This window comes from Aptenodytes forsteri, unplaced genomic scaffold (assembly GCF_000699145.1).
Source record: "Aptenodytes forsteri isolate BGI_AS27 unplaced genomic scaffold, ASM69914v1 Scaffold2, whole genome shotgun sequence".
Classification (NCBI taxonomy): domain Eukaryota; kingdom Metazoa; phylum Chordata; class Aves; order Sphenisciformes; family Spheniscidae; genus Aptenodytes; species Aptenodytes forsteri.
In genome coordinates, this window is record NW_008795695.1 from 9,839,337 (window position 1) to 9,862,414 (window position 23,078).

Below are 23,078 nucleotides of genomic sequence, written 5' to 3' on the forward strand. Positions count from 1 at the left end.
CCGTATTTAAATGTGAACTTGTGAAGTTCATAATACATAATTTTAAATTTAAAAAAAAGAAGGTGACAATCTGTTGCCCGATTCATAGGGGAACATAAAATGCTACTCGGAATGAAAACAGAAATAAGATGCAAGTATTTTAAAGAGTTTACACTCAGATATTTAACTAATATTTCCACTGTATCTTTAAATGTCAGAGGACAGTTTCACTTTCAGAGCTTACTAGGATCTCTATTTGTGTGAAAAATCACAAAGCAGTTTTTAATGGATGTTTTACAGGAGAGTTAGAGTAATTTTCTGTGCAACGTGAAGTTGACTTAGCTTATCATGGTTTTAGGTCAGGAATCTCTTTATTTTATTTCCATTTGTAAGGTCATCTTGATACTTTATTGTGTTACCAGAGGTGCCATAATGCACACAGAAAAAGGAGTTTTCATATATCATAGTTATTTCATGAAGGTTTGTTTGTTTGTTTGTTTTTAAGTAAAATGGTTGAAGATGTAATGAAACATTGTGAAAATCTGTGCGTGCTTGTGGGCAACCAGTTCATTTTCTGGAGCAGTTTGTTCTGTTAGTCTTTTAATAGTACTGAATTGTAACACTGGAGAAAAATACCAGTGGTCTGTCAGTGGGTATTTCACTGTACAATTTTACTTCACCCCTTTTAAAGTAATAGTGATTATACTATATATAGGCTTTCTTATTTATAGCTGTTTGAATATTATTTTGACTTTTTTATTGAATATATTTTTCTAAAATGATCTTAATGTAAAATGGTGTTTGATTTCATCCCATGCGGTTCTTCTACTGCTCTGACAGGTGCTGAGTCAATGATGCAGTATCATTTTCAATATTTTATTTTTTCTTAACTTAGAATAGGTGGCAAATGGAGCAGTCAGTTATTTTTAAGAAAGTCAAATTGATGGGCCGGTGTTCATCTACTGTTTTATACTGATTATATTTTCTTGCAAGGTTTTGATTGTAAAGGAAATGGGGATTTCCCTTGCTGGCTAAGGTGCTTGATTATTTCACATCTTGCTTCTAAATTTAATCTTTACCAACTATTGTGCTTCCATATTTCAGCTCCTGATTCCACACACATTCCTTCAGTGGCAATGTTGGCTTCAGTGTGCCTGGCTGCTTGTCCCATCCTGCTCTGTCTCTTACGTTGTGCCAACATGGCATCCATTTAGAGAATTTCCCCCCTCTGGCATAGTCAGCAAAAAGCAAAAGGATGGATGTTAAATATGGAACATGCTAAACTTCCATTAGCAAACAAAGAAAACCGTATTGTACTTTAATCTGTCCTCCACTGTTAGAGGACAGTGAAGATACAAGTAGACTATGAAACAATTAAATGCCATCTGATGGATGTCTGAAACAGGAGTTGAGAGGTGCGGGATCTGTCCTGGTTAGCGGCAGATTCTGTGCCTGTGGAATTCGGCATTTTTCAGGATGTTACCGAATCTAGTACTTTGGCCATACAGTTTGACATTCTCCTGCAACTTGACACCAAGTGTTTTGTTTGTCTCTTGCTTTGCAGTTGCTTTGCAGTTGCTTCTTGCAGTCTGATTTCACCTTCCCAAAAAGGAGTTAATCCGAGTCACAGTGCTTGCTACCTATAGCTTGATGAAACTCAGCAACAGGAGTCAGGAAGCTGAGTTGAAGTACAGTGTGTGTTGGAAGAAGGATGGAAGTTAAAAATGTAGGCTAGTGAGCTAAGCAGTTTGTAGGAAGGCGTAAACATTGAGGCCAGGGAAGATCAGCTGCTGAGACTGGGCACTAGCTTTCCTTTTCTTTTGGTACAGTCAGTCCAGAAGGTTGCTGTGAGCAACCTTAAAAGGCAGAACTTGTGTGTTTTTCTGGCTTTCATGGAATGAAAACAGAATCCATGCACAAAATTCATAACTTGGAAAATAGCCCCTGTCAAATTCCGATTGAGTTATGACACAGGTGAAGATGTTAGAAAAGGGATGTTAAGGATAAATAGGAATAAATGGTCAATGAATAATTTGTCACAAATGGGAAGAAGCACTTCAGCTAGGTAACCTTTACATGAGGATGATTTCTCCGTTCATTGTGTATGAAAACTCTTGTGTATGTTAAAACGGTGAAAATATATTAGTGTTTATAAGCTCTGTAAGCTAGGATATGTAGACTAACTGAGGTAAATATTTTCAAGCAATTAACTGCATTAAAAACTCACATTGTCTTTGCAGGAGGAGAGACTTCAGCATGCAAACCTTCATCTGTTCGGCTTGCACCATCGTTTTCATTCCATGCTGCTGGCCTTCAGATGGCTGGACAGATGTCCCATTCGCATCAGCAGTACAGTGATCGTCGGCAGCAGAACATAAATGACCAACAGGTTTCTGCCTTATCATATGCTGACCAGATTCAGCAACCTCTAACATCAACAAACCAGGTAAGTGATAACAAAAGTTGTTTTAGATGTAATAAGTCTTTCTCTAAATATATTATACACCCATAAATTACGGGATCAGGGCTTTTTTTTTTTTTTTTTTTTTTTTTTTTAAACTAATTAACTCCTGACTCTTCAAGGATGGGTGGATGAAGAAGTTTCTGGAAGTTGTTTTTCAACATCTGGTACATATTTATTGTGATTATTCTACTTCTGACATTTTTGAGATGAGAGGGGAGAAAGATTGTCCAAGTGGAGAGTTGGAAAGAGAGTTTAATACTAGCTTTTTTCTTTTTTTTTTTTAGGGCTGTTTGATGTTAGAATGTGATTGCTTTATTACTTGTTCTAATGGACAGTGTTTAATGTAGAGTCACTGGTTAGTGTATTTGGAATAGAGAGGTTTGCACAAAGACACATTTTGTTAAGATACGTTTTCTTTAAAAAAAGCAAAATCTAAAGCTATGCTATCATTGGGGTTTTACTACTACTAGTTTACTGCCTACTGTTGCAAGGAGGTAAAATGAACACAGGGATTGTGATGATTATGGATGCTTTTGAGCTGTCAAGATCAGTGTTTCTTCCTTACTGCTTTTGAGTCCCTAGAACTGCTGAAGAAACTTCCTAACTAATAGTGCTAGGTTGCTAGCCACAAGAGCTGGTATTGTCCTGTGTGAGAGAGAATTTTGTTGCTTTCTTAAAAATGGCACAGCCCAGTTGTGGAGATGTGAACGCAGATAGGTTTCAAAGCTTAAAATCTAGAAGTCTGTAAGTCAGAGCTTCAAAATTTGGTGCAGGCTGATGAGGCATGTTCCACTTAAAGAGGATCGAGAGTGAAGTCTTTTGCTGCTACCAGATTCAGGTCTGTTCTTGTGATCAATATGGCTTTGGTGGGAAATCTACAGTACCATCAAGAGATGCTCTGTTGGTATTGCTCTGTAGGAAGGCACTTATGCAGAAAGAGGGAAGGATTAGAGAGGATGAGAATGGTCAAACTAAGTGCCAGGATATTTGATACTTGGATTTGGAGATCTGTAATGACTAGCGCTCTGTGAAGAATGGCAAAGTGAATGGAGCTGGCAAAGGATGTTTTTGGTTTCATGAGAGCCACTCAGTAGGAAGAGTAAATCTGTTTATTTAAATACTGTGTTTATTTAAATAAATCTGTTTATTTAAATACTATTTATAATAGTATTTAGCTTGAGAAATCTACAGAGGTATTTTATGTGACTTTTTTAGGTTAAAGGTCCCCCAAAACCTCCACAATGAGATTAGTGAATCAGTCTGCCAATTAAGAAAAGTTGCTGTGTTCCTTAAACCTTTCAGGGTACTTACCTAAGCGTTACAATCTGGCATCACATTTGTGAGCTTTAGTGTATATTAGTGCTTAGTTGTTAATGTTTTTAAACCAAAAAGCAGAATCAAGGAACTTGAGGATGTATCACCATCCGTTGCTGTTTGTGGCCACAATGGCTTTAAAATGGTAGATGAATAATAGAAAGCTGAAGAATAGTTCTCGGAGAATAGCCAAGAATTGTTGACCAAAGAATGCAGCCCACTGAGATGAGGATGTAAACGTAGGGAAAAAGCTGTGGTTGGCTCTGGGAAGTTATCCGTATGAAGAAATGGTCAGCTGGCCACCTTGATAACAGCAATCAAGCTGTCTTTGCACCACTAACACTATTTTATAGAATCAATGTTTTTATTCTTCCAGTTCCATCTTGTTTTTTTCTGCATTGTAGTTTCTGTCTTCCTATTTCACTGTAATTGCATTGTTGAAGTCTTTATAGTCCTCTGCCTAAGCAGTTCAGAATTGTTTCTCCTTTATCCTTTGTGAGCTCCTTTCAACACCCTTGACTTTGGTGGTGGGCAACTTTTTGAAGTCTTCTGACGACTTGTCTTTCGTGACTCGTTCCTCCTTTGAGTTCTTGTGCTTGTCCATACAGTTCTCCTCACCAGATTCCGGGTTGGTATGGAGGTTCTATATGAGCCTCTGTTGGGGAGCCTCAATGGCTTTTTGCCTTTGCACTGCACTTCTGGTTAATCTTACTGCAAAACCAAATCCAGCTAACATCTTTATGCAAGTGAGTCAGATCATCTGCTCTAGACCGTGTTTCTGTGCAAAAAAATTTTCTTGTTCTTTCTCTTTCAGTAGTCCTTTTGTCAGCTCTAGTTCATCTTGATTAAAACGTAACTCTGACTGTTTTTTCTTCTTATAGAAGCCTTGACCCTCTATTATTGAAGGCTTTGTGCTGTCTTCTATTTCTCCATTGCTGTGGACTACCATCTTGCCTTTTGCTTCAGATGTAATCTGCATACCATCTAGGTTTTCATGTCTAAATGATACATACATCTTACAGACTCTTTCTTTATGACATTTCTACAGGAATCCTTTTTATTCAAGGTATTGCCTTGAATATGCTGCAACTTGTTTCTCTCTGTCCTTGATAAAAGCAGTTCTGTCCTGTATATGTCAATTCTGAAAAACTCTTGCAGAGGTCATTTTCTGAACCATCCTTGTGTGGTTGTTTCATTCCTGTGTTGGAATCCCACCACTAGTTCTTTCTGTTGTTACGTACTTGTCTGTTATTAAAGCTTCTAACACTAGACTAACCTTTTAGTAATGGCAAACTCTCTTCAGGTGACATACTAATATCTTTTCAAGTACATATGGTTAAGAATATCGTGTTTTTAGCTTGGGCAGCAAAAGGAATAGGCTGAATATCTGTTGTAGAAGGCTTGATAGATTGATCTAATATGGCCATACAAAATAGGAGGAAGAAAAAGGTGACTTTTGGCAGATACAGGAAGTGTGATTCCTAAAGGGGGTAGATCCTTTTATGGATCCAATGTCTTGCATCCAGTCAAACAGACGAGAAGTTAGGTCTCTGAGCTTTACTTTCCCAGAATTTCCTAATGTGACAGTGGTCATCGGCAGCCTAGATGATTGGGTCAGCTTTGGTGCTACCGGTTTCAGCAGCCTCAAAGTAGCCCATTTGGGTGCAAGCGTCCAACGGTTGATTAATAGCGAGTTGCCAGCCCCTTTGCTCCCGAGAGGGCTCCATTACCTTGTTGATTCAGTAGCCAGAAGGGTCAATGAAGCGGGAGTCTCCCAAGGTCGGCGGTGGTTGTGCCGGGACCGCCAGGTAAAATTCTTTCCCGAGCTCCAGCCACCATCTGCTGGCCAGAGCGCCGCACTGCAGCGCCAGCCTTACTGCAAGGCGGTGCTCTGCCTAGGCAAATTGCCTTTTGCTAGGAAAGTCTGCCCTCTCCTCTCTGAAATAGTCCATCGCTTCAATCAACTCGCTTCTTACTAACTAAGCATCTGTGAAATAATTTGCGGAGCAGCTTAGTATATCTTTGAGTGAATCTTTAATTGACGACATCGAGAATGCAAGTGTTACAAAGGTTACTTTCTTGGTTGTTACATTTGCTGAACTTTGTAAACAGATTATTGTGTCCAAATCCAGACAAAATGGACTTGCTTGAAAATAAAACCCAGGCTGAAGTCTCAGCTTTTGGGATACTGAAGTTTTGTAGAAATAATAGATAGCAAGTAGTTCTTCTCTGAAAGTAAATTTCGTTAGGCTGCAGCAAGGTGCTGTAAGGATACTGCTTGTCAGTTGCTAAGAGTAGCTGTTAAGTTTTAGCATGTAGAACAGCAGCATTTTCTGTAATTGATGTCATTTTGATAAATGGCAAAGATGATCTGCCTTATTATGTTTTTTCAGGTTATTTTTGTGTCTTTCTTTTTACTGAGGACTGACTCCTTTTTTGGAGGAGTATTGTCTTGTTCAAGTTCCTGTAATGATTTTCATTCATAACCAAATAATGGGGAAGCTAGGCCTTGAATGTTAATTTCTTGGTTTTATTCCAGCTCTGTCCTGCTTGTTTTTTGATTTGTAATGGCTTGCAGACCATATTCTGGTATTTTATGAATCATTTTCAGTTGCAGATTAAAGGTTAGGAAACAGTAATGACAATTTATATTAAAGTTATATAAATTGCATGTATTTATATTATACGTTACCCTTAAAATATTATTTACATAATATTCTCTTGCACCTATTGCTTTATGGCTATGGTGGCCAAAACTTACTCATCTCATCATTGGCAAGGAACAAATAACAGGAAGATACTTCAAAGCCAGCCAGATTGCTTTGTTTTTCACTTATTTATGAGGTTTTAAATTACAGTTAAAAACTTCCAGCTCTGTCCTTTTTTATTTTTTTTTCTTCAGTAGTTAGGCTTAAGGCTTTTGTTTCCCGAAAACTGCTGGATTGTAAGGGTTTACTTTAAATCTGTGATTCACCAAGTGCCGGGCCTGCTGGCAGGATGGGGTCCTGCTCTTGGTTGTGTGGTTTTACCTCTCTGATGAGTGCCAGAGCCAGCTTCAGGAAAGCAGTAAGAGCGTGTGGCCTAGAGTGAATAGAAAAGATGAGATCTGTGGGACCTTTCTCCTTTGGCAGTAACAAACAGTAGTATTTCTTTGTCCAGTCTCAACTGGTTGCATCTTGAGAATTCAACATAGCCTGATGTGAATATAAGATAAGAGCTTAAAAGTTTTCATAACTTCAAACAAGCATTTCTTTTGTGCTGTCCTAATGTTTATCTTCATCATGGATACTTGGATTGCCTCAAACTTTTTTTCAGTTAAGTACAAAAGATTAGAAAATTGATTTACCTGACAAAGAAGTTGAGGTGAGATTCCTGGGCAGATTTTGGTAACAAATTCCAACAGTTTAGCTTTCATGAAGCACCTGGAATTCAAAGGTCAGGCTGACGGCTAAACATCTTTCTCTATATATGTAACTAAGGTCCCTTATCACGTGCAAAATTCTAGGTTTTACTGACCAGATGTTGGCCAGAGATCTTATGGATTGCAGCTAGATCATTGCAAAGCTAATGTGTTGTGTTCTAGCAGGCAGTAGCAAATCCTTAGTTCAGTTACTTCAGCTACCTAATCAGCAACATTATTATTAGCGATGGTCAGACTTCACCAGACTCTGTCATGAATGTGAGCATGCAGTTCATTTCAGTAAAAGCATTTCTCTCACTTTCCATCGATCTCAGACATTTTTTGGAAAAATATGTTTATGCTCCAGCGACAAGAATTTCAGAGTGGGGTTTTTCATTCCCTTTCTCTTACTGCCCCTGCTTCCCCGCTGCTGCTTTTTTTAAAATGGTTGGGCTGAATCAGGCAGGATAAAATCTTGGCAGATGACCCTTCTTTCCTTGCTGGTTTTATTTATTTATTTAACTTTAAACTTATCTGTGTTTTACTATTACTTTTATTCAGCAACCTTATTTATTTGGGGAAGGAAGCCAGAATAGGAGGGAAATACTCACAGAACACAAGTCAATGATTAAAGTAAATGGACTGAAATTCTGTCCCTACCTGCATACAGTTCTAGCTCTGAGTATAGTCAGTTTGAAGAATAGTCTTGGATTTCTCTTGTTTTGTTCTCTGGCACATACGCTTTTTTCTCTTTGGTCATTTTTCTAAAAAACTAAAGTTTGCTGTGTATTATGGGGAACTGTTACTGTGGCTTGCGGTTATAGCAATTAAACATCTGTTTTGTTGACCCTCTGGAGACACCATCTATTATGTGGCTGCCCACCACAATATGGGATTAGCATTGACTTCCTATCCTGTATTATTGTGATACAAGAAGGGTTTTGAATAGCAAGTGGCGTATGAGATGAGACGGGTCCATTCAGTTCTTTAATATGGGAGTCTATTAAATGGGTCATTACAATTTGAACTCTTGCTAAAAGTTACCCTTATAATAGAAAGTCTTCATTATTTATTCTTTTTGTAAAATGGAACATGTACTATACGCAAGCAGAATTTATCTTTTTTTTTCCTTTTTTTAATAAATGTGGATGGTGATGGATCTTTCTTTTTTAAAAAAAATCTGAATTAAATCATTCCATTAAGAGAATATATATATCTGCTCAGAATTTCCCATAATCAAAATAAAATGCATTTAGTAAGGAACAGTGCCATCTGTTTTTTAGATAACAAAGCATATGTCCAAAGAGAGAGAAATACGTTGTCTGTTCCTTTCCTTCATTCATTAAACCTCAAAGACTATGCTAGTTAAAATAACATACCTGAGTTAAAAGTCATAGTTTCCTTAAAACATGGTTTGTCTCAAATGTGTTGAGTACACATAAGTGGGGCTCTTGGTTGCCTTTTTTTGTGTTTATTTGATTCTGCTTTGTTTAGATTAGTTACAGGTTGTCTCTCAGCACTATGTCATGTTTGTTTGGTTAATAGGTAAGAAAATCAAATTCCAGTTCCTTACTTGTAATTTTCATCATGGTACCATCCCAGGTAGCTGTACTGTTTCCATTGAGGCGCAAGTGTGGACCAGTCAGAATGTGATGGGTATTTACTGGCGTATATAATTGTAATGAAAGTAGTTTCTTGTCTCTCAGTCTTGAAATACAAGCATATATTTTGATTTGTGTTCTATCTTTAAGAAGATCTGAGGTTGCAGTGTTGCTGTCTGGCCACCAGATAGAGACTGAAGCTTGTGCAATAGGATTTTTTTCTTTTTCTTTCCTTTTTTTTCTTCTTTCTTTTTTTTCTTTTGTGGTTGCGCACTGTTTGAAGCCACAAGGGAAATCGGTATTACTGTAGTGATAAAGAATTTGAGAATGTTATTGTATGAAATGGATAATGACAACTTTGTTCCATAGTCTTCCATCATCAGGAAGAGGGGAGCAAGAGTCTCCAAAAGGATCTTGGAAAAAGAGGAGAATGTTACATAGTTTGCAATATAACAGGGGGAGGAAGAAAAGGTCAATTCTTTCTCCTCTCCCACCCATCAGGAAGGGGAGCAAGAGTCTCCAAAAGGATCTTGGAAAAAGAGGAGAATGTTACATAGTTTGCAATATAACAGGGGGAGGAAGAAAAGGTCAATTCTTTCTCCTCTCCCACCCAAAACTTTATGAACCCAGGATAGCAAAATAGTACCTGTTAAAAAGTTCATACAGATTAAAGTGTGTTGTCAGAAACATGTAACTGTCTAAATGCACAATTAAAAGTACAATTTTCAAATAAGGTACTGGCTGCAAGCAGCATAGGAGTAGCCTGCAGAATTTCAATTATTTATGATTAGGGAACAGCAACAATTTAGTTTTGGGGTGGTTTTTTTGTTTGTTTTTTGTTTGCTTGGTGGGTTTTTTTGGTCACCAGGCTGCTTATTTCAGAGTTGAAATTGGAAGATTTTTTAAGTAAGCAAGCAAATTTGACTTATAAATTAGAAAATAAACATGAATACTTGTTCTACAAATTCCCTTTCCAAATTAGAGCAACCTTATGTCTGAATAGTTGATCTGAACTATGGAGTTCTTCCACACTGAGACTCTTTCCTCAAAACTCGTAACCTGCATAACAGAGACCCTGTGCTGATCATGTCAGCCTAGGACAGAGTCTGGTTCCTGTCAGTATTCGTGCACCACAGCATGGTATCTTTGACCAGTAAAATCTACCAGTGTTCCCGTGTTCTAATAATCTCTTTAAGTCAGATTAAGAAATTGAAAGGAAATACTTGCATTTGAAAAGCCTGTAACAGTGACAGTTGGGATTAGGACTAGATGCCATTTAATTGTTTAACAGTGCCGTGGGAGAGAACGAAAAGAGATCATATTTAGGTGTGATTTGTTTAATGGATCACATTTGTTTGACAGATGAAGAAACAAAAATGTTTTGTAAATGTCAAATAGTTTGTTTAGGAAACTTTAAAACAGACTTTCCTGATGTTTACAAAATGGTCGTGCTTGTAATAAAAAAGAATTAAGGAATTAATTTGGTAAACTTGCTCAAGGGAGATTGATGGTAGTGGGCATATCCAAAAGTGAATTGACTGGAACAAACACCTAGGGCATGACTTGTGTTAAAACTCCCTGAGGAAAGTTTAACTGTATTGCATCGTCTCTGAGAAACATTCCCTAATGAAAAAGACCACAAGTCAGCAGTCTTGCAGGGGTGTAAAAATGTTATGTGGGCATATTTGGAGTGGTGTGCATCAAAGCTTTGAATTGCTGTTTCTCGGGAGCCTTCAGCTCCACTGAGTTTTGTACCTGTTGGGAGTCCCAGCCTCACGCAGATGCAGTAAGCTTACTGGAAGTGTCTTGCCTTTCCCCTCTCTGTTCAGCTCTCTTGCTTGTTCACGCTCTGTCTTGCTCTCTCGCTCTTGCTCATGCTCTCTTCTCCCCTGCCCCATGGGGTCTGCGCATCCACCGGAGGAGAGCATGAGCTTAGCTTTCTAGTATGGCTGCTTGGGTGCCTGAGTTCAGGTCCAATTTCAGAAGCACAAACTCTTTATCGCTTCTGTTTGTGAGAACTTCTTTGGGTCACTTCAACGTGATTTTTTTTCATTTGGTCATTGAGCAAAACAAATGAGCTATTTGCACAGCCACCATTATAAGTATTAAGTAATACCATAAAAGATAGAGGAACAGTTACGCTTTTCCAGTTTGTTTATTAGTTCAGCAATACTGATATAAAAATCAGTTTCATTATTTTTATTGATGGCTTATGCTCTTTCCTCAGCTCTGCAGGAGGCTGCATATCAATTTAGCTGTAATAGGAGGCAGCAGATGAGATTAAGCACTTGGAAGTGAAGAGAGTTATGAGCGTGAGCCTATTTGATGGCATGAGATGAGAGTTGTAAGGCTGAGCGTGGTGGCGCTCAGTCACCTAACCCTCTTGATAATGAGTAAGAAAGTAGAAGCAGCTTTAACGTACATGAAACAAGCTTTTCTCCAATGGAATGCTTAAACTTGCCCTGTGGTTTTCTGTCATTGGGAAGAGAGGGAATAAAGAGGCAGTCTAGGGGACCAGTCACACTAACCTCACCACTCTCTCTCCTAGCTCCCCATCTGACACTCTCACGGGGTGAGACAGGGAAGTTGTCAGAGCTTGTCTGGTGGTACAGTTGTGCTGTTAAGTGTCTGCTGAGCAGGTAGTCAGCTTTAGCCAAATGAAATGGTTTGTGACTTAGTTTTTTCTGCCTTCTTTTTACTGGGGATACTATTCACCTCCAGCCTGCCACTTGGAACTTCATCTTTTCAGGAACTTTATCTTCTGAGATTTCGAACAGGTCCTAAGGAGGAATAGGAGTTGATTGGTAGATCCAGAATTTACATGGCGTATGTGTGCAAAGAAAAAAAGAGGCACACAAATAATTTTACACAAATAATTTTATCACACATAAGTCTTGTTTCTTCAGGAAAACATTAAAAAAAAAATGGCCTGCTGTTGAAGATGGTTTTGTTGTAAATGTAGTCAGTTTTAGGAAACACAGACGAGGAACATAACTACCTTTTCAGGGACGTTGTTTTAAAACTTTGACAGTAGGTATGGTGTTCATGTGCGTGCTTTAGATTTCTTTAAACTTTCTTTAGGTTTTAGATTTAGATTTAGGCCTGGATATTGCAAAGCATGGTAGACCTGAGGGGTTTTTTTATTTGGAATTTAACATAGTTTAAATGTGGCAAACTGCCACAGTTCTCCAGTAGTTACTGCTGTTAACTTCCATTTGTGGTTTTAATGCAGCTATACATTAAATATGGTTACAGTTCATACATCAGTCATGAGGTAGAGGGGTAATGTCAGCAAGAATCTCTGTTGTCAAAGGAGCTGCATTTTTAACTGAGGGTAAAACTGTTTATTGGGGTTAAGCCTGTCAGGCATAATGGGAGGAGAGGTAGGAATCCTGGGATTTATTTCTTTTTTTTTATTAATTAAATGTATTAAAAAGTAACTAAACTGCTAATTTATTTTGATTCCTGTATTTGTTGTTCTTTTTTTAATGTCGCTTAAAGAAAAAAATGTTGCAATGAAATAACTCATTTCTGTGAGGAATATTACGATTTGGTGAAGTAATTATATCATTAAAGTCCTAGCTTTTATCCTAAGTTATGATATGGTCATATTACAGAGGCGGATGCCCCAAACTTTCCGTGATCCAGCCACTGCTCCATTGAGGAAACTCTCCGTAGATTTGATCAAAACATACAAGCATATTAATGAGGTAATGGCTCCAGCTATCTTTGTAATGTGTATCGATGTGAAGTTTTTGTTTACAATACATTATTAAGTATATTTTCTATAAATAATCTCATGAAGAAGTAAGAAAAATCAAGCTTTCTCTCTGTTGTTCACATCTCATTTGAGATCATTGAAGTGATGGTCCTGCTTTCTGTCCAGCACACAGGAATTTTTTTATCCTGGAATTTATTTTCTGTTGTTTCATAAACAAATGTTGAGCTTTTCTGTTGCATGATAAAGAAATGAGTGGCACAAACACTATTTTAGCTCGTGCTATAAACCTTTATGAATGTGTCTAAGGACTTCTAAGGAAAATAGTAAAGTGTTTTCCCTAAATTATTTAATTAAATATTATTGGCAAATGTAAAATATAAAAATAATGTGGTTAATATAGGAAAGCATCAGTTAAGTTTCTAACTCTTTGGCAATTGTAGGGCATGTGAAGGGATTTCTGCACTGATTACTGACTTCCTTGGAATTCTTCTTTTCCAGTCTGGTGGAAGGAACAACTGATAACTCTTGTTTCCAGGCTACTTATAATTTTTAATTTTGCTGTGTGTATAGTGTACTGTGATGTATCTTTTCTTTTTGCACCTATGAACTCTAGGGATCGGTGTTATTAGTACATTTATTTAGATCTGCTTTCTGAGTTTTTAAATTACTCATCAATACTTTGCTTTGGTATAATGATTTGACTTCAAATAGAGTGATAGCAGGAGAGGACTGTTTGTTTTACCAGTAGTAGAAGTTGCATTTTAAAATCACAGGATTAGGCATGATGATTATAAAAACTGATTCTATTCTTTATTGAACTGATGTTCTAAAAAGTGCTCTTAAGCAATATACTTTTCACGTTTAGGTTTACTATGCAAAAAAAAAACGGCGGCATCAGCAGGGCCAAGGAGATGATTCCAGTCACAAAAAGGAGAGAAAAGTTTACAATGATGGCTATGATGATGACAACTATGACTATATTGTAAAAAATGGGGAGAAGTGGATGGATCGTTATGAAATTGACTCTTTAATAGGCAAAGGATCCTTTGGACAGGTAACGTGTATCAGCTGAGCAACGTGTAATTCGTGAGAATCATAATATGCATTTCATTTGAAGTGGTATTCCTGTTTCATTTTGAAATTAAACTCTTTTTTCTTAATCCTATTATACTGAGTGCCTGCTCAAGACATCGTATTTTGTGCTGTTTCTTATTACTACAGGTAACATTTGAATATACTTCAGTATGTAGATCTGGTACAGCATTTTGCAATGAGCAAAAAGTCCTCAGCCTTTTGCTATCAGTTCACATTTTTAGCTGTTTGGCTTGGGTTTTTAAACTAAAACAATAGTCTAGTGCTAGGCATTACCTATTACAAATGTTACTTACTAACATTTGTTTTGACTGTTTGTAGCTGTAGCCAAGGCTTGAGGAAAAGGCTGGAAGGAGGATGGAGCTTTTCTTTTGTTGTTTTTGTTAGTTTTTCTCAGATTTTGCCGGTTATTTTACAGCATTGTTTTTGATGATTTGATAATTGCATTTGGATATAATGCTTGCCTTAGCGAAGCCTCAGTGGAGCCTCCGTTCTATTTTGTGACATCACTGCAATAAATGTCACATGATCAATTGTGGCTTTATTGTAGTATCAAGTAAGAGAAGAAATTTAAGAAAAGAAATTTAACTGGAAAGAGCAAAATTTCTAAAAATGTCTTGTCTGAATTCAGAAAGTGAAGAAAGTTTAGAAAGTGAGTTTTGCTGTATTTTGAAATGATGTATTTGACTTTTCTCTTACAGGTTGTAAAGGCTTATGATCGAGTGGAACAGGAGTGGGTGGCTATCAAAATAATAAAAAACAAGAAGGCTTTCTTAAACCAAGCCCAGATTGAAGTGCGACTGTTGGAGCTTATGAACAAACATGACACTGAGATGAAGTACTATATAGGTATTTATTTTTATTTAATCAAATTAGGAATATTTTAGATCTTGCTATATAGCATAGGATGCTTCTGGTGCTAAAGAAATGAAAAGAATAATACAACTTTTAAAATTATTAATATTATTTAGTGCAAATTTTCCAGTTTGTTTTGCAACAGGACCAGATCCAGAAGAAGAATATAGAAAATTATTTGGGATGACAGACTTGTTACTTTGTAGCGTTGAGATCTTTTGAAGAATTTTCTTTTTCCAGTTAATGATATGGACACCTGAAGAAGTTGCCATGGACCGGCTTTTGCACAGAAGCTGTGATCTGTGGTAGTTTGTATCTCTTTCACTACTTTGAATATATCATAAATTATCTCAGAACTGTCAAGGATAAGAGCATGCACGTTTAGTGTAAACCAGCATCATACAGTAGTTTTATGGCTAGCTTAATCATTATTTTTTGATTGTGTGTGTTTGAAAAGCTCAAAATTTTGTATAACAAAACTGAGATAAGACTTGTGTAAATGTTAAGACTTGCCCAGTCTTATAGCTCAGAAAATATTTTAAAGCTTATAATTTTGACGGTTCCTGTAGATTGGAATGCTGTTCCCTTGACTTATTATTATAATGCTACTTGAACTTTGTAATAATGATGAAATTAAGTCAGCTCGTGTAAAAAGCTTATTAAATCCTGTCTATCCTCTGGAGTGGAGAATTGGGCAAAAAGATGATGGTAGGAAAGCAACAGCATGTTGTAAAGAGAGATGGAGAAGTATGAAAAAAGTGATTAAGGAAAACTAAACTGGTTTTAAGCATCCTTTAGTTTGTAGAAACTGAAATACTGACAGCTATGCTTTTCTGATTTGCATGTATATATTGGATTACTAATTTCTCTTTTTGTAGTTTAGAAAGAAACTTTTGAAATAATGTTAATATATATTGGTATTAAATTATCTGATGAGTAGTTACATTTTAACTTGTTTTATAGAATATTATCTTTAGAATACATTTTATGTATTCAGTGTAAAAGTTTCTAAGGTATTTTTAACTTAAATTTATTAATAACATGTTTACATAAAACAAAAACTTAACTTGACAGCATACTACGTCAAAAAGATGTTTCAGGAATGTTAAAGACATGACCAGTTTCAGATTAATATGCAGCAAATAAAGACACTATAGGCATCATCAAATAAGCTCTTGCAATTTTAAATTTTTAGAGAGTTTGTTTGTAACATCAGGTAAAACGAAATGGACCAAAACATCATATAATCTCCCTCTGTGAGTTAAGGCAGGATGGCTTTATAAAGAGAGCAGTGAAACAAAAAAAGGAAAAAAAGTTCTGATAATTTTGAATGGTGGAGAAATAATATATACTGCCTTTGCTTAGGCAGGTGATTTTAGGCTTGTTTCAAGCTGATTTCCAAATCCACTGGGGTATATTTGAATAGTTTCCCTTTATTTAACACAGTATTTAATGAACATGACAGCATCGGTAAAGATCAAAAACCCCAAATAGGTAACATTTTGACTGAATACCTTGTATTGCATGCTGTGCAAAAACTGATCATGGAAAACTGAGGCACTTCACTGGAAAATATTTATATTTACAGGTATAGGAACAGTTGCTCATGAACATACTTTTGCAACAAGACTTAATTGAAGCATTCAGCATATTAATGTAAAAAATAAGTTGTCTGTAGGACATGTGGACAGTTCACCCTCGCATAGGCTTTCAGATACATGATGCTGAGAATAGCTGAATAAGGCTGAAAGCATTGCAAGTATTACAATATACTGTGTGATGTAAAATGTAGCCTTCAGGGTGAACATGGTTAAATACACTGTAGCCTGAGTTTTAAGGACATAAAGTTTAACCGCTTACGCTTCTGTCAGATCTCCTCTAGTACCTTCTGACTGGTCTCCTTCAGATCTAACACAAGTGTAAGAATGCATTAAGGTCTTCAAGTTTTGTGAAAATTGGTGGCAGAGTGAAGGAGAAATGTTCAAACGTCATGCCTTCACTGAAGGAGAGATGTGGCAAGTTCAGCTCTTATCCAAACTATTTGAGCTGTGTGGCAGTTGCAGGTGGTACTAGCTGGCCAGTAGCATGCTGGCCAGTTAGAGTAAGTGGCGTTTCTTGCCAAGTTGGCAGGTCTAGCAAGCTTAGGTGGTGTGGGAAGGAATTTGAATTAAGTGTAGGAAGACCACAAGGACATGAAAAGGTGCTGGTGCTTTCATGGTGGGAGGATAGTGGAAATGTGGCAAAGATGAGAAAATACGAAAGGTCTAGACAATGATGTATTGCAGGAACTGGCATCAGGGTGGAAGCAAATGGTATTGTTACAGGTGAGTTGTAAGGGACACATGAAGAACTGGCTTATGAAAATGGAGGAAAAAAAAATCCATAGGACACCCAGTAATAACCTTAATTGAAAGTCTAAATTCTCATTGTGCTAATATTGGTTCAAGATTTTACTATGACAAAAAGGGGAGTGTGTTGCTTTTTATCCAAGGGCTGAAGTATTTTTCCTATTTCAATTTTCTTTTACTTGTGGCAACCAACCTGAATGATTGACAGACTGGTAAACCCTGCTTGCCTCTAAACAGATTAATGTGATGAATTTTTCACCTATTTTGTGAAAAAAAATTCATTGGATTTGGACTGGATTAGTTGCTTTCATACATTGAGATTATGCCTGATTGAAATGAATATAATGCCTTTGGGATATTGATCAGTTTTATTAATTGAAGTAATCAATTGAAGTCACAGCTTAAAAATTGCAGTAATGTCTTAGTATATTTTAAACGAATCTGACAGTCAAATATTTTCTCTGTAAATGTAAGGGAAATTCCTAATAAAAAATTCAGTCTCAAGCGCAATATCTGCTTTACTGTTGAGAATGCCACTGTATGTGCACTTTTTTCCAATCTGCTTGGACTTAAATACAATTTTAGCTTTAGGAGCATGGAGAAATGAACTCTTCCCTGAAAAAGATAGAAAGTATTGTGACAAAGGTTGCGTTACACAGAGTTTGCGCTTCTTGTCTTTTTTTGCTGATATTTTCATTTACCCACAAATGTGTTTGCCTTTGCTAATAGGGGAGCGATAGCTTATTTTGAAAAAATATCTCTTCTGTCTTTTAAATACTTTTTTGGTTAATATAGCTTTACTGAGGTACACCTGAGGACACTTCAGATGTGTAAAATGTCCCCCCATACCCTAGGCATGACAGCAATATTCTGTAAATAACCATAGATCTAGGAAAAAAAAGTAACACTGTATTATCTTACTCACAGGTCAGCTTCATACCTATTGATTAAAATATTTAAGCATTGTGTTGTAATTAGAATTCAATACTTACCACACAGGATATGTGTTAATTATTTTCTTCCCCTTTTTAAAGTGCATTTGAAACGCCACTTCATGTTCCGAAACCATCTCTGCTTAGTCTTCGAAATGCTGTCCTACAATCTGTATGATCTGTTGCGGAACACCAACTTCAGAGGTGTCTCATTGAACCTGACACGAAAGTTTGCACAGCAAATGTGCACTGCACTGCTTTTTCTGGCGACTCCTGAACTTAGTATCATTCACTGTGACCTAAAACCTGAGAATATCCTGCTCTGTAACCCCAAACGAAGTGCTATCAAGATTGTTGATTTTGGCAGTTCGTGTCAACTTGGACAGAGGGTGAGTATTAGTAAAAATGCTAATTATGCTACTGTTGGATACATCTGAAAAATTTTAATATTTTTAAGTCATAATACCTAGATAGCTAATTTAAACTTCATTAATGATGACTTAAATGAAATAGTAGCTAATTTTTACATAGGGTGTTAGAGATCAACAGTCCATAGGAGCTTTAAATACGAGTTTTAGTGCCATAGTAGATAGTTTCACCACAGTGATAAACTTTCCATCTTTCTTTTCTCCTTGGTTATGTTTTTATGCTATGTTAACGCAGAATGCATCAGCACTTGATTGTAGAAGTCTACAGTGCTATTAAATAAAATACTCTTATTATTTTCTTATTCCATATGTATTACTCCTTCCACTTCAGCATGTCCTCTATTTAGTGTGCCTTGGAGATAAGAAGATATTTGAGTGTTAAGACAGTGCAGTAGCTGGCTCTTAAAGATACTGGTTATAACTAACCCATTTTTAGAAACACTGTAACGACTGTGGAAAGACTGAATTGAGTTTAGTGGTGGTATTACTATGAGTAAAGATGCATGTGTGCAAAGCATTTCCAGGACAAAGGGCCAGATTGCTTTCTGTCGACAGTTCTTCAGATTAGGATAGATCTGTACTATTAAATAGTTGTCGAAAAATTTGTAATTGTGTCCTGTTGTTCATGTACTTTGAAGATGAGTGCATTTTTTTATTTGAGCTGTTAGAATCTGTTGAGCGTAGTCTATCCGGCATAGCCAATTAGCTCTATATTTGCTTTAAGAAATGTTAAAATACATGCAATAACTATTAATATATTAAGATCATAAATAATTCTGCTTGGATGCCAAAGCCTGTTTTCTTTAGGAAAAGCTTTGAATCATATTCCTCAAGTGTTTGATTTGTACTGACAATTTGCTCACTGAAAAGTTTATCAGGACGTACTGTTCAGCTTGCACCTTATAGTCTAGTACAAATAAGCTTTTTCCTGGTTGAAAGAATTATATTTGGCTGAGCAAGTGACCGCTTCCGTTCAGGGTACCTTTGCTTTAGTAGTCTGCGCTGAAAAAAAATTGTTAGCTAGAGAGGTAAGGAAGGCTTCTATAGGTAGAAGTTAGACTTTAGTTTCTTTGAAAAAAGGATTTTGAACCTTCCCAGGTCAGTTATGTACCTTTGGCAGTTTTATCTATACATTTGTGAATGGTATCTTTTTGCTTTGAGAAAGCTGGGTGTTAAAAAAACCCAAACAAACCAACCAAAAAACCTCCCAAAAATATGCAATGTTTGCAAAAGAGATGAAGTTTCAGAAGTATGACTAGTAATACTGCAGATGGGATCATTTTATGAGAAGAATTAAGAAACTTCATGGACTAACTTTAACAGAAGTCCCCCAATTCTCTTTTGAGGAGTTGGGACTGGCCAGTAGCACCCTGTTGCTTTTTCCCCATAGTAAGTTTAGGAAGGGCAGGTCAGAATATTGAATATTGTATTGAAAGCAGTGGTGAGACGTATTTAGATTAATAAAAGGGCTTTTTGCTATAAACTAGAAACTTTTCAGCCCAGGGTGAAGGAATACACCAGGAATTGAAATGAGATCTTGATTGTTTAGGTCAATAAGAAGATAATTTTGAGACGTTAAGAAGCACAAATACAAAAACCTAGTGTAATTCCTCATTAAAGTTAACTTAAATAGCAGTAAGGAAATATCAGTACCTTTGTGGAAAGTGCTGGATAAAATTGCATGTTACTTAGAATATAAAGTATGGTTCTGTTTTGTTGTTTTCTTGATTATTGCTAAGGGTTTTGGAGGTTTGGTGGGGTTTTTTTTGTTAAGTTTTTTCGTTTCTTTCTTTCTTTTTTTTTAATATGCTTACGGTTAAGCCAGTCTCCAGGTTTAGAAACAAGAGAGAATTATGTGTCTTGAAAAATGAGCAGGATAGTTGGGGGGGGAAGGAGGTTGCTTTTCCCCATGTGTTGATCTCTAGTTCCTGGAATGACCCGATAATTTAATCTCATTTCATCACACCATAATTGTGGCTTTTGATCGTTTGCTATAGGTTTTTTCTGAAGTATGTGATTCTGATGTGGCTTGTGGAATAGTTTTTTTCTTTGGGTGATACCAGACTAAAATCTTGTTGTAGGATCACCTGTAATTGCATGAGATTACACTTATCAACCCTAAAGTGTAAAGTACTGTCATCATGAGTGAATTTGCACTTCTTTTCTTTTCTCCTTTTATTTTTTTTTTGTGAGTGTGAATGCTAGTATTTTCTTAAGACTGAACATTTACATACTTTTATAAATGTAATGTATAGATACTTTTTAGTATCACTGATACCTTGGCTTTTCCTACACTAAAAATGTATTTCATGGTAGTTCTGTTTTTCAATACAGAATCATAATCGTGCTCTTTGGATTCTGTGTATTACCTTTAGATACTTTTATTTCAGATATACCAATATATCCAGAGTCGTTTTTATCGATCACCAGAGGTGCTACTGGGAATGCCTTATGATCTTGCAATTGATATGTGGTCCCTTGGGTGTATTTTAGTTGAGATGCACACTGGAGAGCCTCTTTTTAGTGGGGCAAATGAGGTATGCAGCTATATTACAGTACAAGTAATCTGATTTTTTTTGTTTTGTTTTGTTCATTCTCATCAAGACTTTCATCTGTTTAATTATAATGCATAAATTAGGGAAGTCTAGTAATTCTAAAATGAATAAACATCAATGACAGCAATATCTTTTGTCAGAAATCTAAATTGCTTGTTAATACTTTTCTGTTTCTGGGTCCCCCCTTACTTCTTACTCACTGATTTGTTCTGTACGTACTGGATTTTCTTAAACTCACAATTAATTTAGAACTTGTCTGGGTAGTTAACATTTGCTTCCCATGTGACTATAGAATATCACTCTGTCACACTGCTCAGCTGTCTGTCACATGTTCTTCAGAAATATTCTTTGTTTGGAACAGGTGGATCAAATGAATAAAATAGTGGAAGTTTTGGGGATACCACCTACCCACATCCTTGACCAAGCACCAAAAGCAAGAAAGTTCTTTGAGAAGTTGCCAGATGGCACTTGGAACTTGAAGAAGACCAAAGATGGAAAAAGGGTAGGTTACATAACTAGGATGAGAATATGAACTGTCTCTTTAAAAAAAAAAAAAAAAAAAAAAAAGGTGAGGTGTTACTTTGCTTTACATCTTGCCTTACTGAAAATGTAGCTTTATTGTTGTTTGTTATTGTTCCATGTTGTAAGACAGGTTGATTAAATAACACTTTCCGTAGTGTTGAATAGTTTCTTACTTTTATTTGACTTACTTCCTTTTATGGCATGTTTAAACTGTGCACATCCAAGGCTTAATATGTAACTTGATTTCAAGCAATTTCTAACTTCCCAACAGGAATACAAACCACCCGGCACTCGTAAACTTCACAATATACTAGGAGTTGAAACAGGAGGACCAGGTGGACGTCGTGCTGGGGAATCGGGTCATACTGTAGCTGACTACTTGAAGTTCAAAGACCTCATCTTAAGGATGCTTGATTATGACCCTAAGACACGAATTCAACCTTATTATGCCCTACAGCATAGTTTCTTTAAGAAAACAGCAGATGAAGGTACAAACACAAGTAACAGTGTGTCTACGAGTCCTGCCATGGAGCAGTCGCAGTCTTCAGGAACCACCTCTAGTACATCTTCAAGCTCAGGTAAGTTTTTCTCATTAACAGATAACAAAATTATATTTCCTAATCACATCTAAGGAATCTTTCCCAGGTAAATGTAATCTCATTTTTTTTGTTAAAAAACACACATGTCAGTCATACTCATCAAAAGAATTATTTTAATCAGCTGGAACAGGTAACTGCTCCAACAAAAAATTAAAAGTAGATGAGCAAAAATGTGTGTGATTATCATAGGTCTTGTATTTATTTTTACCTTGAAGCAGTTTAAATATCTTCATGCTGTCATTGTTTTGCAGCTTACTGTAAATTTTGTGTCTCTTTAGTTATTGTGCATGTTATGATTTTATAGGTGGATCTTCTGGAACAAGCAACAGTGGAAGGGCACGATCAGACCCCACACACCAGCATCGACATAGTGGTGGACACTTCACTGCTGCTGTTCAAGCTATGGACTGTGAAACACACAGCCCACAGGTATGCTTAAGTAGAGCTTTGGTCTGTTTGATTTATGTGAATTTTCTGAGAATATTAAATCCCTAAAACTAATTAACACTTTCATTTCAGGAGTGAAGTGGTTTAGACATAAAACCAAACCTGATGGCTAGTTCTTTTTTTACCCCCAACTCTTGTATAGTCCTCTGTATGTTAGGTCAGTCATTTAGGCAGAAGTACTGCAGGCAGCTGTAAAAAAATTCCATAGATTCTGCAGAGGTGAAGGTTTTGAATCAGTAGCCATAAATCAGGTGGAGCTGTCAGTGCTTCATCTTACACAGGGCGTAAGGGTACACAGAACTATGCATCTTCTAACCCAGTGAAGAACTAATTTGTACTACAGTAGACTCTGCTGGAGTTCTTACTTCCATTTTATGGTGTTCAGGTACTTCACCAACATTATCATTGGCTGAATTAGTGTTTATTCAGTACTTCTACTTGGAAAGAAGCAACAACTCATTTATTAACTACAAATAGAATCATAGAATCATTAAGGTTGCCAGTGAAGAACTAATTTGTACTACAGTAGACTCTGCTGGAGTTCTTACTTCCATTTTATGGTGTTCAGGTACTTCACCAACATTATCATTGGCTGAATTAGTGTTTATTCAGTACTTCTACTTGGAAAGAAGCAACAACTCATTTATTAACTACAAATAGAATCATAGAATCATTAAGGTTGGAAAAGGCTTCTAAGATCATCAAGTCCAACTGTCAACCCAACACCACCATGCCCACTAAACCATGTCCCCAAGCGCCTCATCTACACGTCTTTTAAATACCTCCAGGGATGGGGACTCAACCACTTCCCTGGGCAGCCT

General features: G+C 36.6%; 1 protein-coding gene across 2 annotated transcripts in view; it reads left to right on the plus strand.

The window, feature by feature from the left end:
- Window positions 1-23,078, plus strand: part of DYRK1A (dual specificity tyrosine phosphorylation regulated kinase 1A) — a 71,244-nt gene that overhangs the window by 42,143 nt on the left and 6,023 nt on the right. For both annotated transcript variants that reach the window (XM_009282986.2, XM_019473059.1), the window contains 9 exons: window positions 2,220-2,425; window positions 12,376-12,468; window positions 13,345-13,533; window positions 14,273-14,420; window positions 17,809-18,095; window positions 20,525-20,671; window positions 21,051-21,191; window positions 21,483-21,789; window positions 22,115-22,239. In XM_009282986.2, coding sequence (XP_009281261.1) covers window positions 2,220-2,425; window positions 12,376-12,468; window positions 13,345-13,533; window positions 14,273-14,420; window positions 17,809-18,095; window positions 20,525-20,671; window positions 21,051-21,191; window positions 21,483-21,789; window positions 22,115-22,239 — 1,643 coding nt within the window. The remainder of the gene's footprint in view (window positions 1-2,219; window positions 2,426-12,375; window positions 12,469-13,344; window positions 13,534-14,272; window positions 14,421-17,808; window positions 18,096-20,524; window positions 20,672-21,050; window positions 21,192-21,482; window positions 21,790-22,114; window positions 22,240-23,078) is intronic.